Consider the following 18,143-nt stretch of genomic DNA (forward strand, 5'->3'; position numbering starts at 1 on the left):
GGGGGTCAGGAGGTTAGAAAGATAGGAAGGTTCAAGATTATGTTGTGCTTTGAAAGCAAGGAGAATGATTTTAAATTGAATACGGTATTGCACAGGGAGCCAGTGTAGTTGGTGAGGATGGGAGGGATGTGTTGCCAGGGCCTAGTGCGGGTGAGAACTCTTGCAGCGGAATTTTGTACGTATTGTAGTCTGTTAAGTTACTTTGCTGAGACACAGAAGAGAAGGGCATTGCAGTAGTCTATTCTGGAGGATATGAAGGCATGAATGAGAGCCTCAGCAGTGGTGGGATTAAGTGAGGGGCGGAGTTTGGAAATGTTTTGAGGTGAAAGAAAGCTGTTTTTGTGATGTTTTATATGTGACTACCAAATGAGAGGGTGGAATCTATAATGACACGAAGGTTTTTAACTTCAGAGGTGGTGTTGGTGAAAAAGCCGGGGATGGATAACTGAGAGTGTTTACGTTTTTTCAACATGACTGGTGTGGCAATGAGAATGGCTTTTGTTTTGTTATGGTTTAGTTTGAGAAAGTTCTGTTTCATCCAGTTGCTGATGGCATCCACTGTGTCAGTATTCAGATGTCACTCCTGTTAACATTGTGTTAATGTTGTTCAGGTGAAGATGCTGAATACATTGTGCTAGTGTTGTTTGCTTTCACTCCTCACTCCGGTATTCAGGTATCACTCCTGTTTATACTGTGTCATTGTTGTTCAGGTGTCACTCCTGATTTCACTGTGTTAGTGTTGTTCAGGTGTCACTCATGGTTACACTGTGTTAGTGTTGTTGAGGTGTCACTCCTTGTTGCACTGTGTTGAGGGTAACAAACTCTTCAACTTTTAGTATAGTTTGGTGTCACATAAAGTGCAACTGTATGGGTCCACAGAACCTAAATTGAAATATGAAATCTGAAATGAAATATAGTCTTCTTGAACCACAGATTCACTGCAAATCAAAAACATTCCTCTCAAGAAGACAGCAGCCTTTGTGTGTGTGTATCTGTGTTTATATGTATATATGTCTAGATGCCGGTCCGTCTGTTAAATGGCAGACATGTCCGCACGGTACGTCCTACAGCACAGAATGTACACACCTTGGGGTCGTGGATGCCGGACAGCTGCTCGTAGGTCTTCTCGCCCACCATGACGGCGGCCAGGTTGGCGGTGTAGGTAGACAGGCAGAACAGGCAGAAGATGGCCCACAGGTTCATCAGCAGTCGGCCCGTCCAGCACTTGGGCGGCTTGATGGCCACGGTGCGTCCGAACAGGATGGCGTAGCACACGTTGAGGGCAGAGGAGAAGGAGAAGACGCGCTGGCGGTTGCGTCCACGGGGGGTCATGCCGAAGGGGCTGTGCCACTCGTACAGCGTGAGGAAGACTGCGGTAACGTGCAGCGACACGAAGATGCCCAGCCACATGGACCAGTGCAGGGGCCACATGAAGGCCCCGATTGGGGCAGCTGTGTCCCGTGTACGCACCTGTCGGGGGCGAGGGGGGGGGGGGGGCAAGGTCAGAACCTCCTGTGCTCTGCTCTTATTGGCTGATCAACACCTGCACAGACCAGCAGAACCGGGCTTAGAATTTGCTGTTCTCTGATCTTCGGTGAGGTTTCACTTCCTGTCCTCTAGACTCTGATCATATCTATATACAGACCTAGGCAAGGGTACTATAGTGGTTAGTGTTACTCCGAGCTGAAAGGTTGTGGGTTCGAGCCCCATTGTCAACAGTCTACCTGTAGGCCTCCTAGAGCCACCAGGCCGTACCCCTTCCTGCTACTAATGACGTCTGAATCCACTGGTTGGCTGTGTTTGGAGTTTAAACAAATTGTACATTCAATCTACTTACCAAACCACTATCATTCAATCATTTAATTCCTGCTGGAAGAGAGGAAGATATTTTGTTCCCTGCTACTTACGATAAGAAGTCATCATGTAAGACAATAATGTACCATTGTTGCATTGCCATTTAGGACAAAACAGTACCAAACAATTGACATTTCCAATATCAAATCTATTCACGTTTTCATATATGAAACTTCTCATGAACCTGGGCATAACAAATAAAGGTGGATTGAAGTGTCATCAATGGTGGTCTGAACAGGCTGCGTGTCAGGCCCTGTCACAGCGAGCAGAGGAAGGGAAGAGGGGAGCACTGCAGAAGGACTCGGAGGTCAAAGAGAAGGGGACGTGGGGAGCAGACAGATGGAAACAGAGATGAGAGGAGAGGATAGGGGAAGAGAAGAGAGGGGAGAGGAGCTGAGGGGGGAGGGTAGAAGAGGATGGTTGGTGAAAGAGAGGAAGAGATTCTGAGCAGAGGGGAGAGGGGAGAGGAGGGGGGGAGAAGGGTGGGACAAGATGAAAGGAAAGGTGAGGAATGAGGAGGGAGAGCAGAGAGGAAAGGATGGTGATTTAGAGTTGAGCTGAGAGGAGGACACTTGAACATCTGTCAGGGGGAGACACTCTGTGACGGTGATTCTCCAGGCTGGCTCTCTAGAGACTGGGTCAGGAGCACACGTACACAATGCAAAACCAAGCGGGAAGTGATGAAAGCAGAGGCAAAGGAACAACAGAGTAAACGAGAGAGACCGAAAGGTAAAAGGACAGACTCAGGGAAAGAAAGAAGGATTAAGAAAAATGAGAAAATTAATAAAGGAAACAATTGTTCTCAGTCTACCTATAGGTCTCCTTGAACAAGATGCTCTGACCCCTACCTGCTCCTTAATGAATCGTATCAGAAAGATGGATGAAAACTAAATAGGGAACGACCAGAAAGAGAAGGAAACAAAGATAAGTAGAACCAATCAACCACACTAACGTGAGAAAGGAGCGGAGAGGTGAGGAGACAAAGAGAATGAAAAAAGAGGTGGAAGAAACAGCCAGTCTGTGGGACGCAAAGAACAAACAGTAACATCATGCAGAAACATAAAAAACAATAACCAGAGATAGAATGGAATAAATTATGAACAAAATTATGAACAAAAGACAGGAAAGGAAGACAGGAAAGAAGTTAGCAGAAGTACGGAGCAAGGGAGGCAGAGAAGGAGAGAGACGGAGAAACAGACAAGGGAAACAGAGACGGAAAGAGACATGTTTACATGTTGGGAGGACAGAGTAAACTAATCCCAGAAAAAATAAACACCAGAGAAGAACATAGAAACAGCCAAACGACAAAGCAGAGGAGGAAGAGAGCAAACAGAAACAAGGTCGTCGTACCAGGATGCCCAGGCTAGTGGAGAAGAAGGGTGAGGTGAAGTCGATGACCTGGCTGCGGGCTGAGTTGATGCTGAAGGAGGTGACGGCCATGTGGGCCGCCCCGCTGAGCAGGTCCCCCACCAGGCCTGTCCAGCGCCCGTTCTTCATGCCCCCGTACTTCCCGTCGCCCACGATGTACAGGTCGAAGGTGAAGCCCATGTCCTCGGCCAGCTTCTCCAGCAGGTCGATGCAGTAGCCGTAGCAACACTTCTTCAGGCGGGTGGGAACGGTGCCGTTGGGGCCGGCAAGGTTCTGGAAGAGGCCCTGCAGACCGGCCGTGTCGTTGGTGAGGGGGTCCAGACACAGCTGGCCGGCGGGGCACATCCCGTCGGCGTCCACCTCCCGCGTGAAAACGAAGGGGTGCTCCACCAGCGTCACCACCCGCATGTGGAGGCGGGCTGAGCGCCGCCAGTCCCCGCCCCCTCCCCCACCCCGGAGGGCCGGCCACACCCCCAGGTCCATCAGGACACGCCCCTGGCGCCATCGCCCGAGCCGGGTCCAGGTGGGCTGGCCCAGGGGGTCCAGCTGGAGGGACCAGATGAAGTGGTGGGCCTCGGACACCACACTCTGACCGGCGTCCAATGCTCCACCAGTCCGACCACCGCCCCGGGAGATGAAACCACTGTGGCCTTCAAAGGACGAGTTGGACAGGAACCTGGAGAGGGAGAGGATGGAGGGAGAGAGGTGGAGGGAGAGAATGCAGAGACGTTTGTACTGATCCATGTGTCGGTAACAAATTAAAAAGCCATCGTCAAATTGAATGTCTTAACTAAATGAGCCGGTGTTGGCATTTGGCAGTTTGAGAGCCGGTTCTTTATGCTGCTGTTGGTTCTGCCATTAGGCTGGCTGGGAACTCACTGTCTTTGGCCAGAAAAACACACTCCGCTCTTTTGTATGGAGGAGGGCCTGAAATATACTCCCACCTTATCTACATAAATAAACTGAAAAAGATGTTCTTTACAAATAGCCAGGAATATAAAGCCAACTATCCCCAGATTTATACTCCATGAACCACAATATATACTTGGCAAACCATAATATATACTCCACTAACTTAAAAGATGTACCACACTGTCCACTTTGTGGAAAAGTGTACAAAAAAACCCTCTCAATCAAGCAGAGGATAAACTTCTATATTTTGTAATAACAAACTTTTAAATCCTCTTGTTGAAGCGACAAGTACAGATTTCTGTCCGAGAGAGGCAGGCATAGATCATTTGTGGAAATCTTCCAGATAGAAGAACGGAATGAGTAATCAATAGAGTGTGACATGGTAACAACCAGATACTTCTCCTGACATATTATTTATTTATGAATTAGGATAGTGGTGGTGGTGGTGGTGGTGATGGTGTGTACCTTGGATATAATGAAGGTGATTAGCTGAATAAATAATACATTTCCCTTTCGATTGGTGTCTTTCTCTGAGGACTGTGATGATTTATCCATGAATGATGTTTGAATATGGTTTGATAATGGGATTTATACATGAAATCCTTTAGTTAACGTTATATTCACTTTATCACTTTATAGCAATGATGAATATATACGTTTTTTTTATTTTTAAAGTCGTTTTATGAGTCCATTTGATCCTTCCAGCCAGTAGTTGATCAGCCCTCCAGCGGGTCTGCAAGCTGAGCTGTCTCTCCTTTGGACTCTAGATCACCTGGTCCCCTCGTCTCCCACGGGCTGTAGGGGAAGGCTGATGAGGCCTGATGAGTCTTCAGAGGGAAGACCCCGCATGCAAGAACCTCAGTATAAAACCCTCTGGCCTCTGGACACAGCCATCTAGGGTTCCCCCTGGGCCGGGCCTAAGGGCGAGGCCTGGCGCTGAGTCGTAAAGCGCCGCGCTAACTGATCAGCGTTTTATGAGGTGTTTCATCACCACGCGTCGTTAGCCTGTTCCCGACACCGAGCTGAGCGGAGGGCAAACCGGAGTTACATTTTTTGGAACAACCCCAGCTATAGAACACTGATTTACAATTAAAAAGCAGAGGATCCGCGTGCGCAGGTGAATGAAATCCACACACGCACACACACACACCCACACACACACACACGGGTATGTAAGTGTTTAGCAGGGGTTTTCAGATCTTTAACTCAAAGGTCCACAAGATATATTTAAAGGTCAGAGTTCTGGAACGATTGGTGCTAAAAAAAATACAATTTAATCTGTATAACTTTAACGCAAACTACAATCAACTTCAAGAAAGGAAAAACAATCATTTGTATTGGAATTAATTTTCAATGTTTTCTTTAATTAACCAACTTTATATAAAAAATGGATTTCACTTTGGATGACAAGGAATACAGTTGTGCCTGTGGGTTTCCATCTCTCTGTGAATCTACGCTGAAATGCAGCCCATCTCACGAACACTCTATGTCATCTCCCACCCTCTGAGGCGTCATCAGCAGCCCGACGTCGTGAGCCACCGCCCTGAGCCCCTGCATTCTGGACACGCAATGTAGGAGCCCAGAGCAAATCCTAAGGCCTAGACTCAGAAGCATGCAAGAAAAACACTCCTTCCAGCAGTCAACGTTGATGTAATAGCGATGTCAGCGATAGGGAAATAAACTGCATTAAAACCAGGTTAATCTGGGGACAGGATTGCTGTGAATTATCTCCAGCTACACTAAATGTATATGTGTCACAAACAATTTATCTAGTTTTTGATCGATCGAACATTTCTTTAAAAATTAAAAAAATATTCATTATTAACGTATTATTGTATTCATAACGTAAGATGTAGTAACTAGGTTTGAAAGGTACTGGGTTTGTACTGGGTAAGGCCCTTCTCCAACCCGCTTTCCTCTCTTACTTCAAAACATATTGTTCTAAACTTCTAGTGTTTAGGGTTCCATTCCCACTGGTAGAGCAAGGCATTAACACTAACGGGATAGGGGTTCCATTCCCACTGGTAGAGCAAGGCATTAAGGCAAAGCATTTATTACTGCATTGCTTACTGTAATAGTCTCCTGTAAGGAGACCATTACAGTAATCAAGAAACCAATTTAAGACTTTTGACTGAAAGCCCCACCCAGTTTTCTTACTTGTCCAAAAGTATTGCATGGTCTTCAGTGTCAAATGCACTGCAGTTTTCAAGGCTTTTGGGATACTGCCTGATTGGAGAGAGTTGTTAACTATTTGCAGTATGTCTATTGTTAGGCAATCAAAAGCATTCTTAAACAGGTTGGTAGGTAAAGTATCAAGGTAACAGGTGGATGGCTTTAGTTGTGTGTCACTGTTTCCACAATAGTTTAATGACAGAATCTATGACATTAAAGCATGTCATCATTGTCACGTTACTTTTGCCTGAACAGGGTGGTAATCCAACATTTTTGTATGAAGTGGAGATATTGATGGGGCGTCTGATGCCTGCAATTTTATTCAATCCCATTGTATTTCAGCGTGGAATGGAAATCAGGTGGTATTTGTGTTTGGGGCTGGGTCAGTCTGTTGTTAACACTGCCGGGTTAGGTGTTCCATTCCCACTAATTATTCTAATAACTAGGCATTAACACTGCCAGAGTCAGGGGTTTGATTTGTCCCACTGTGGCCACCATTTGCTGAAATGTGAATTTATGGTATTGTAAGACGTGCATTAAAGTATCCACCACAATGTACTGTGTGTGTGTACTACAGTACAGTTCAGTGTACTACAGTACTGTACACGGTTCTACAGTACTGGACAGTACAGTGTACCACAGTACTCTGCTGCAGTCAGGAGGCCCACTTTTTAGCTTATCCTTTTCCAGGCTATTTTCCATAACTTTGCTGTGTCTACGGAGGTTAATATTTCACTGTCTCAGTAGTCGCCACCATTATCTCTGTTGAATGAGTAGAATGATAGAAATACCTGTTTCTAATCAATGACAACTGGGAACAAGCCTTTGTGAAGTGTATTATTACCCCAGGCCGTTTAATTGTCAACGTCAACAATATCCTCAAATAACGACAGTTTTGTCTTCAAATTGCCTATTCCGCCTATTCACCATCCATCACCAATAATAAACTTATATTTAGATTTATATATTTGGATTTGTAAAAGTATATTTTATATTGTATTGGTTTTCTGTTATATGGAGGAAGCTGGAAAAAAAACAGAGTAGAATAGAGGGTACTTCATAGGCAACGCAGAAAAAAACGGTTGACAGTTTAAGGCACTTTAGCCTTAGAGGATTTTAGCGACAATCAGTGTTCGAGGGCCCATTTGAGTCAACACAAGTGTGCACCTAACCGGGCCCTTTACCACACAATGGGGCCCACTATCACTGGCTCCTCTAAGCCCTGGCTCCAAATGAGACTGCACTGTCTTCATAACCTATATTATGCCACTGGCTTTCACTATCGAGTATTCTGCCCTTCACCAAACAAGACGCGCACAACACTCCCTTGGTCTCTCATCAATAAAGAGCTAATTTGCTAGTGGCGCTAGCGGTGTGTTAGCAAGCATATGGGTTTCTGCCAGCTTTAATATCGCAAATCTTTAATTAATGCAGGTAAACTCAAATCTTTTCACGATTGAAATCTTTGATAGATAGACTTTAAACTTTAATCTATTTAGTAGATTGTTGTTTCTGGAAAGATTGTGTGTTTAACAGCGCACATTGGATGTGGGGCTAAATGAGTGATACCATAGCATTGTTGGCTTCTGGAGGGAAGAGCCAATGGATTATACCATATTTATTTATAGTGGTTTGAATCAGTCATCTATGTGCAATATACTGTGTTATGTTTTGCTTTCAGGTCCTTATGTTTGATTCAGCCCTTTTTTTAATGGCCAACATGTGAAATACGTCACGTATACCATTAGCCTGGCTATTACCAGACCGAGCTTAATCTTAGATTGCACGTTGGTCTGGGGAAGCTGCCGTCATTTCCTTCAGCACAAGAGGCGTGATCAACGGGCCTAGTTCAACTGACTCTATACGCAATTGGCTGCTGGCCGTCGCTTCCCTGTCATCATTGTGTTAAACCAGCCAATAGCCCACCAAGGGAACAGCCAACTTGGTGATTGGCTACCGCAAAAACGTATCGGAAGCAGAAAGAAATGTATTGCTCTTCTACAGACCCTTGAACAGGGCGAACTCAAATCGCCCGCAGAATCGGCGGGGCTACCCACTAGTATATCATGGTTCTGTATGCCAAAATAAAATGGTTGACAATCATTTATTCTCAATGGCAAAAAGGAACATTTTAAGATAGTTTTGGCATTAGAATGCGCTTTGATAACATTCTTTGCGATAAATGTGCATTTTATTTTCGTAATCTTCAATCAGTTAATGTATATGATGTTTAGTTTGTTAGGTAATGCACTGTTTTCTATCATTGCCATGGTGATTAACGTTGATAAACGTTTCTTGTAACGTTAGTCATTTGAGCTGCTTTGTTAAGGTACTATAAAATTACTTGATTTTTAAAAGACGATACAAAAAAGGTCAACATTGGGGTCGTAGACCTATAGGAACTGATGCAAACACTACATTCACAGGGGCACAGAATGACTTGGGAGTAAGATAGAGACATGTGTTCTCTTTCATATGAATCAGGGCATTAAGATTTAATAAAATAGTAGATATATAATATACTAAACATCTTGTCCTCCTGGACGTTATGTAATTAGCAGGTGACCTAGGGATCAAGGACACTTAAGCAAGAGCGAAACACTGGGAATACAAACATGGAGTACAGCTGCGATGGAGGAATGGGAGGGCCAGTGACAATAGTTGTTGGTAGTCAGAATGTTGAAATTATATTTTCTTTTTTGGCAAACCTTCACCTACAACAGTGCCAGTGTATTTTCTACATTTGTATTTGCTGGCCTGCCGCACAATTAGATCTCAACCCTGCATAATGTTGGAACCACCTTATTAGTAGGCTACCGTATTTTCGGCTTGAATCCTGAATTTCCCAACTGCTGCTGCTGCTTATTTAATGGAGTGGCTTATCGTTCGATATGGCAAACAAAAAGACTTAAACAAAAATAATCTAGTGATAAAAATTGAGTACCTAATGTCGTCACGATGTGTATAATATACACATCGTGACGGCATTAGGTGTGTATAATATACACATCGTGACAGCATTAGGTGCTTAATTTTCACTGGCCCGCTACAACACATACACATACACACACGTGTGTGTGTATGCGTATGTGTTGTAGTGGGCCAATGGGTGTGGGGTTTCCACGCCACCAAGTTGATTGATAAAACAACACAACACAGAGAGCAGTTCAAAAAGGGAGGATTTATTTACGGGGTAAATACTATTATCAGGGTGGGGAAAAGGGTCATCCACCTCCTTTAGGATCCCGTCAGTAATCCTTAATCAAACCAATCCTGTCCACTTGTCTCTCGCTCGTCGGCCGTACAGCATTTCCAGGAGCACACAGATCCTCTCCGTAGCTTGCCAGCCTTAGCTCCGGCTTGTGGTAGCCTGCCCTGTCTTTTACCTGCAAGCACTCCAATTTAATGACCTTCAGGCCTGCCTCGTTGAGGGGAGGAGGTCCATGTATGGCTTGGGGGTGGAACCAGCAGGTTGCCAAATGTCTCCCTTCAATCCCCACTCCCCTCCCTCCTCCCTGGCGTCTGCCACAGAATGTATACGGCTCATTTACATTGGAGATTTGCGAGTAAAGGATCAACAAACGTAAATACATAAACATCGGCCTCACTTCATAACTGAAAAGCAAGGAGACCATATTCCATAATGTTAATGCTTGTGTGTGCTCTCAGTCTATGAATGAACCCTATGTGTCTTAATTAATCGGAATTATCTCCAATAACTCACAGACGTCAGTTGCGCCCTTGCGGCCCCAAGGAATATTGTACTATTTAAACAATTTGGTTAAAGTTTCACAACATTATTGGGCGGTACATCTAAGTATTTGGGTTGTGGGCAAAGAAGCATAGTAAGATGCGGATTACGCTACAGAGCGGCTGATTCGCTGTATTTTGAAACATACAACCCCTTGTACCGTACACTTTCATTTGGAAAAATACAGTACTCTCATTTGGGCTGCACGATATTGAAAAAAACGTAAGGCGATATTTTGTCTTTCTGCGATACATATTGTGTTGTGACAAAAAAACAAAAGAACAAACATCATCATTTTATTGTGATTGGGGTGATTTTGTGGCAGAGTGCATCTTCATAGATCCCTTTAGGACCGCGCTCATATAGTGCAACACTGGCTAAGGCATCATGAATCATTTTTTGCTTTGGCTTTGAATGTCATTCAGATTTGTCTTTGCACTCGTTATACAGAGCTTAATGGTAATGAATGAAATAAAATTAATTAAATAAAATGGTGGCAAATTAAATGGGACAATCGCGTTGCCTTTTGTTTTGGCAACAATTGCAAGCCACTCTTGACAAAGTAGTTTTTTTTTCAACGTCCTCTAATCAGTAACTAAAATAATTCCATACAACTGGTGTGTCCGTTCTCTTTAGAATTAAATCTTCTGTATTGTTGGCTCATTTAGAAGTTTTTTCTACGACTGCTTTGGTTATCTGATCATAAACTGATCAACATGATCAGTGATTGGTTGTTCGCGGTGCATGCAGAGCCTGCATGTCCATCCCTAGCAACATTTTTTTTTTTTTTTAGATCGCATGTCCAGTGATACGAATTTCCCAGATGCGCGTTTCGCCATTTTCGCTACGAAAACAATACATGGTTCAGCCCTAACTCTGATAGTATGGAAGCTGAGAGTCTTTGGAAACTTCTCGACCTAACTCGATCTAATTGGTCTCGGATCGAGGAGGACCTGAAGGCTGCTGACACACCAATCCTATGTGTAGTTTCTCTTCTTGTGTTATTAGAATAACATTCAAAATTTCAATAAACAATTTGTATTACTAATCAAACTCAACATCAACTTAGAAATCCAACCCTGACTTGAGTGGCCTCCATGTTGACTTTCCTGCCTGCTGTATGCAAACAAACTGCTTTCAAATGAAAAAGCCTCAGTTGAGGTTGCACGTATTAAAAATAGTTTAAAGTTATGGTATCAGGCACCCCTTTATTTAATCCTCCCAATCCTTTATATCACCAGAAATAAAACACATTTGTAAAACACATTATGGTCAGCAGTATTTGTAAAATAAAATGTGTTACAATAACAGAATGGCTTTTGCCAAACTCTGCAGCCAGCTAGGCTACACACCAGGTGTTCCTTCATACCAGTTATTCCATGTATATTCAAGGTATTTATCCCCAGAAATATGATTGGAAAAGCCAGCAATGGAGCAAATGACTTGATATTGGTCCAATTGCAGGAGTGGAGACTCATAAGGCGGCAACCCAAAATAGATTACATATTTCCTTTGATTGCAGTATACTCTTCATGACTTATTTATACTTTGATTTGCCATTCAAGGCACTCATGGGGAAAAAAAATCTAATATTATAAATGATTAGTTACTCGAGGTACTGTGACATCGCAAATGCAAACTTTCTTAGTTTCACATATAAACCAATATCTTTAAATTCATCTGGGTTAGTGGGGGACTAGAATAGGCCCCAAATATTTAAGAAGAGACAATTACCCTTCTCTACCACGCTGAAGTTATGAAGCAATTAATGAATGTTGAATAAACGTCTAGAGTGTAATTTGTTTTGTAATGTTTAAAGGAAACTGGGACCACATCGGGTTCTGTATTAATTGAGACAACTCGTATTTTTGAGTTGTGTCTTGATGAAACAAACAATTCATATTGAGGCGGTTAACAGCCAGTCCCCATTGTGAAGGCGCTAGCTAACTATGAGTTTAAATCGGCATGAACATTGCTTCTATCCACCAGATACAGATCACAATGAAGGTTTAGCCATGGATATCTCATTACAATGTTCACTAACATCTCACACAAGGCGCTCAAAAAGCTGATATCGATTTTCTAGCAGGTACGTAACAAAAATGATGTAACAAAAAGCTAGAAAATAGCCTTTTCCAGGACATTTCATCAATTTGGTGACAATAAAATCCTGGTTTTCCAAGAGGCGTGGAAACCTCGTCCAGTGACCACAGCCCAAAAAGAGGGTGATTAGGTCTGTATGGCTCCCAACACGATGAGGACATTATTGGCCAGAAGCTCCTGATATTGGAGCAGGAATAATCCTCTGGCGAAGATCAACTTAGCGGAAATGGGTGAAGGAGACAGAATCAGATAGGATTGTTTGAGCGGGGGAAATGGAGATGGATAAGCCAGTGTGATGTGTCCTTAAACGTAGTATCTGTTTAGACCAGATACCTGGATCACTAAGGTCCCTTCAGCTGTCTCTCTCTCTCTCTCTCTCTCTCTCTCTCTCTCTCTCCCTCTCTCTCTCTCTCTCTCTCTCTCTCTCTCTCTCTATTATTTCTCACTCTGCCTGTCTTTTTGTCTCGTTCTTTCCTATTCACTCAGTCACTTTGTTTCATTTTCTTTGCTGTATCATCAATCTATCCTTCTTCAATCGGCTCTTTTCTGTTCCCACACTTGAAACCACTTTTTGCGCCCCTGTGGTGGACCTTATCTGGGCTCTCTATGGCTTAATGTCCAGCCTTCCATCTACAAGCTCATCAGATCCATTCATTTATTTTCTGTCTGCCAGTGGCTGTGTGTGTTTGTGGCTTTCACTTTAAGGCAACAAACTACATGATTTTGGAATATCGCCTAAAAATCCGTCATCATTTTGTCCTGTGTATTTATTTTATTTGATATATCCCCAGTGTGTTGTAGTACCTCTGAACCTGTGTGTTTCCACTGTCCACCTGAAGCCAGACTGTACAAAGTAATGCCCACCAGCCCGTACCTCTTGTCTGACATCCATCACTTCCTGGACACTCCCCGGGGTGGTGGTTATGGTGGTAGACACCAGGCCTGGTTGGTGGTTCAATGTCTGGCCAGAGGGCGTCAATATATCTCCCCCTGTCACCCGGGCTGTGCTATCAGCTGCCCTATGGTGTAGTTCGCATCAGATAACATTTCTATCTGCTGTCTATCTCCTCCGGGGTCCGGCGGAGAGAGACTCCAGGACACGCCTCGTCCCACCGGGGCACGGCCTGTCAGGGCCCTTTAGTATGGCGTCCCCCACGACATGTGTCCTCACCTCCTAGCCCCCCCAATGGAACATGTGCATATACATGTTAAAATTTGCATATAAATTTCAACATGTGTGTAATGTATACATTTACATTAACATTTAGGGCCTTTATCAGACACTTTTATCCAAAGCGACTAACATATTGTGTCTGTAGCATACACTTTTTAATCTGTGACTCGCTTCTGGTGTGAGTGTGATTAGCCGTTACAAGCCGCTTTGAAAATCTGCCTCATGCCACCATGATGTGTGCTGGATAGATCAGTCTACCAGCCTACCAAGTGGACTTCAGCAAACGTTGCTCATCTATCCAACACACATCTAGGTGGACACGCCCACTTGTGATGTCAGAAGAGGCCGATTTCAAAACAGCTTGTAACGGCTAACACACTCACACATGTGTCAATGACACCTTTACTGGCAAGAGAATTTAGAGGGATTGTGAGGTTAAGACACCTTTTTGTTCTTCTTCCCTGCTCCTCATCAAAGACCTCTGGAAAGCACCCGCCGCCCAATAAGCTCTTTGTGTTAAAGCATCCACAAAAGAGCCAGACCCCCCCCCTGGTGTGTCAACAGAGCTCAACCCCGGGGCCTTCTACGCTACAGATTGTGTGTTTGACTCGTTGATTGGTTCCCTCTCTAATCTGCCCCTGCTCCAACCTTTGTCTGCATCGCCACACTGTGCTGTTGGGCTGTCAGGCCGTCTGGCTCTCCGTATCGTACCTCCCGACAGCCCTGCTCCTCCACCTGCTCGCCACCAAAGCCTTCCCCCGGGAGCCAGTCACTGACTAATGTTTATGTAAACTATATGTTGCATATGCGATTTTATTGAAGTGTACTTCAGTTTTAGAATCCCATCATAGAACCAGATAGAAGCAGTTTGGAGCCATGTTCCAGGTGGTGTGGTTCTCATCTGGTGCTGAAGGTTCTGGGGATCGGACGGACGTTGGCTCACCACCCCCTGACAGCCTGACCACCTGACCACCTGACCACCTGACCACTTGACAGCCTGACCACCAGCCTACGTCAAATGACAGCTTCATCACGATGTTAGACCACCTCCACCTGACAGCCTACGTCAAATGACAGCTTCATCACGCCCCGTCAACACCTCAAGGACACGTGACCTCTGGACCTGTTCGCCTCCACCACCACCTCCAATCACCACCACCACCATCACCACCACCACCAACACCACTATCATCACCACCACCATCACCACCACCACCTCCAATCACCACCACCACCATCACCACCACCACCAACACCACTATCATCACCACCACCACCACCAACACCACTATCATCACCACCACCACCACCAACACCACTATCATCACCACCACCATCACCACCACCACCACCACCACCTCCAATCACCACCACCACCATCACCACCACCACCAACACCACTATCACCACCACCACCATCACCACCACCACCAACTAACCTAAATGTCATTGTCGCCATTATTCTATCGTAATTCATCTCCAAAGGTACCCTCACTAAACACTGAAGGCCTTTCCTTTAGTAACCCATCAAAGGAAAAATTGTGCAGCCGTTCTGTCGGGGGCGTAACAGGCTACATGGCCTGAATTAGAGCTCTCATCGTAACTCATAATTACAAAAAGCAGCTTGGAATTCCACTAATGTATGTTAGTCTAAAGTCCAAGTTAGTTGTGTATTAAAGATAAATTAAAATAATTGTTTCAGCACATTGTGTGCAAATAAAATTGGACCCATATGATAGAATAGACATCAATTTGTTTCCTGACGGTTTCCACAGTCAGGCTAACCCAAATACCAGCTCACCAGATGTTCTGTTATATGTGTTTATATCGTACGACGATCTTAAGAATCCCATCGCAGTGAGGTCTGTTAAAATATCTTACCGCTGAGCAATTGCATAGCACCTATGGAGTTTAGATGAATTTTCCCAGATGAAAATGTCCAATCCCCACTCCTAAAGGATACAGCCTCTTGCTCTGAATGCTGTTCGAGAAGTACTCAGCAGCACAGCCTCAACGCTCCCAGACTATGGGGTCCGTTCAGGCTAAGACTCTTCTCTTCCCCAACATCATACTCCAGGTTCTTGGTTCAAACCCCGTTTCTGCGGTCTACCCATAAATATCAAATGTATCTGTTTTCACTGTATGTTGCTGGGGATAATTTCTCTTTCTCGTCTTTATAAACTCTGTATGGGAAACACCAACTATAGCAAAGAATGTTCTTGCTGTCTTAACAAGCCTTGTAATGCAAGTTGTTACTATCTGTGTGGCTGGTTGGGGGATTAAAAGAGGATCTGGGCAGGGGAGGCCAAAGTCTAATTGTAACCCAGTGGTGTGTGATTGCACTCCATCATCGTTCACGGGCCGTGCCCTGGAAGAATGCAAAGCACCCAGCTGGGCTTCACTGCCTCATGCAGCCTAATGCCATCCATCACATGACGCTTTCAGCACATACAGTACCATTAGAGCGCTGGATGGGCGCTTGCACATATATGTGTCTGCACCCGAGTGCATCTATTGGTGCCCGTAGCGTTGTGTGTGAGTAATGTGTAGCTCTATGCCTTTGATTGGAGGAAAAAAAATAAGAAAGGAGAGCTGGGGCCTCAGCGCCTCCAGACAGGTGTTTGGTGGAGTGGCCGTCTCACCTGGCCAGGTATGCTCCAGAGCTGCCGTTCCTCTGCCTCTGGAGGTCCATACAGTTGGTGGTCCCGGGGATGAGGGCCATGGCGGGGTTCTCCAGGGCGGCTCTCCCCACGGCGCGGGCCACCAGCTCCAGGGCGTCCTGGACGTAGTGGTCCAGGGAAGGGGTCCCCATCCCCCCGTGGGCCAGCAGGCCCAGTGGCAGCCCCTCAGTCCGCAGCTCGGCCACATTCTGGCTGTCGCCAAGCACCCAGTGGAAGTCCGGCAGCATCATCCGGGTGGCGAGCGTCCAGAGCCGCCGCACCTCCCGCATCTCGCAGCCAAAGGTCACCACGGCGACCGTGGAGGAGGCGGAGAGGGGGTCTCTGAGAGCCTCCAGGCGGCGCATCAGAGCCTGCTGCTGGTCCCACTTGGACGGCGAGGACGGCGAGGAAGATGAGGCCCCCGAGAAGAAAGAGGGGAAAGACGAAGAAGGCCCGGGCGACAGCGAAGACGAGGTCTCCGCCCGCGCCTCTCCGCCCGCCGCTGGGACTCCTGCGCCCGACCACGAGGACGACGGTGGCGAAGAGGATGGGGACGATGAGGAAGAGGAGGACGAGGATGTAGGTGTGTTGGTGAGGTTGACGAAGGCCCCCAGATGGAAGTGTGTGTTGTTCTTCACAAGGTGGAGGAACTGGGAGACGTCCGTCTCCTGGCAGAGCAGGACGCTGACGTCCCACCAGCCGTGCCTCATCAGCAGGGCGTACAGCAGCCGGGCAGGGGCCGCCTCCACCGACCGCATCGCCACCTGGAAGTGGAGCGGATTCTGGGAAGGGGTCCGAGGGGGGGGGAGGGTCGATCAGAGGTAGGGGAGGGGCACAGGAAAGAGTACTAGTTACAGTGTGTGACTCTGAGCAAAAAGGTTTGAACCTCAACCGATGCCCTCAGTCTGCCTTTGGACATCCTAGAAGAAGATGTCTAATCCCGACCTGCTCCTCAGGTCCACTGGGGGAAGGCGTCTGATGGACGACTGGATGGAACAGTATGGCGCTGGGGAGGTCAGGTGAGGAATGTGCCGGGGGATGGAGGAAGAGAGGATCTGAGTACCAGTGAGGGGAGGGAGGTTAGCTGTAGAAAGAGAAGCCAGAGGTGATTTGAGAGAGAGCCATCAAAGGGAGGGTTAGTGTGGTGTAGAGGAGGGGAAGATGGAGAGGTGAAGAGGTGAGGGGAGTGAGAGTGGTGTAGGAAGGGAGAAAGAGGGAGGAGGAAGGAGCGAGGGATTGAAATAGGGGCCAGAGAGTGGAAGGCGGCCAAAGGAGAGACAGATCGATGGGGAGAAAGATTGAAGGGACATTGATAGGAGTAAACGGGAAAGTGAAAATCAGGTGGATTTCAGGGTGTAGAGAAACCGAGGGAGGAATGGACAGGAACAGCTAGAGGTGAAGTTATCTGGACAAGGAGCAGGGAAGAGGATGGGAGGAGGAGGAGAAGGAAAAGGTGTGAGAGGTGATGTTGCAGACGATTGAGTCACAGGTTGTGAAAGAGGTTGGGGTTGGATAACAGGTGATGGAGAACGGAGAGAGAGAAAGCCTCTGAGACATAGCCAATGAAACATCAGAGAGGGTGTGTGGGGAGATAAGGAGGTGAGGAGAGAACAATGAGAAGGTGGATCTGTTTTTAAAGCGCTCCTGTAGAATTCAAGCCTTCTCTAAGATCATTGTGTTCCTGTTGAACCCATGTTGTAGAACATAATGGTTTAGGTGGGTGAGGAGGCGGGTAGGCCATGTTGCAGGATACACAAGTTTGTAGACCACTGGGTTGATGTTAGACCCCATTTATATCATGCTGCCTATCTGCGGACAGTGTGGCCAATCGGAGAGCTTCACCATGCATGGCTCATGTTCACACACACATGAACACACATGCACAGACTCACCCTCACACATATACACTCAAAGACATTCATGCACAGTCCCTTATTCTCCATTGCACTGTCACACACACACACACCAAACACACACACACACACACACACACACACACACACACACACACACACACACACACACACACATACAGACAAACTGAACCACAATGACGCTCCCACACACACCCACTCTCTCTCACACACACACCAAACCTTTTGTTAGTTTGTTCGTATTGTTATTGATAATTTGAGGACATCGTGACCCC

The 18,143-nt window shown here is 46.0% G+C and overlaps 1 protein-coding gene across 1 annotated transcript in view; it reads right to left on the bottom strand.

Moving 5' to 3' along the window:
- grin3a (glutamate receptor, ionotropic, N-methyl-D-aspartate 3A) overlaps positions 1 to 18,143 on the bottom strand; it is a gene marked incomplete at both ends in the record, with an annotated part of 49,260 nt that overhangs the window by 26,285 nt on the left and 4,832 nt on the right. Inside the window, 3 exons of the mRNA XM_079755884.1 lie at positions 1,087 to 1,470; positions 3,205 to 3,898; positions 15,977 to 16,776. Coding sequence (XP_079612010.1) covers positions 1,087 to 1,470; positions 3,205 to 3,898; positions 15,977 to 16,776 — 1,878 coding nt within the window. The remainder of the gene's footprint in view (positions 1 to 1,086; positions 1,471 to 3,204; positions 3,899 to 15,976; positions 16,777 to 18,143) is intronic.

Source organism: Pollachius pollachius, assembly GCF_949987615.1.
Source record: "Pollachius pollachius genome assembly, chromosome: 18".
In the NCBI taxonomy this organism is placed as follows: domain Eukaryota; kingdom Metazoa; phylum Chordata; class Actinopteri; order Gadiformes; family Gadidae; genus Pollachius; species Pollachius pollachius.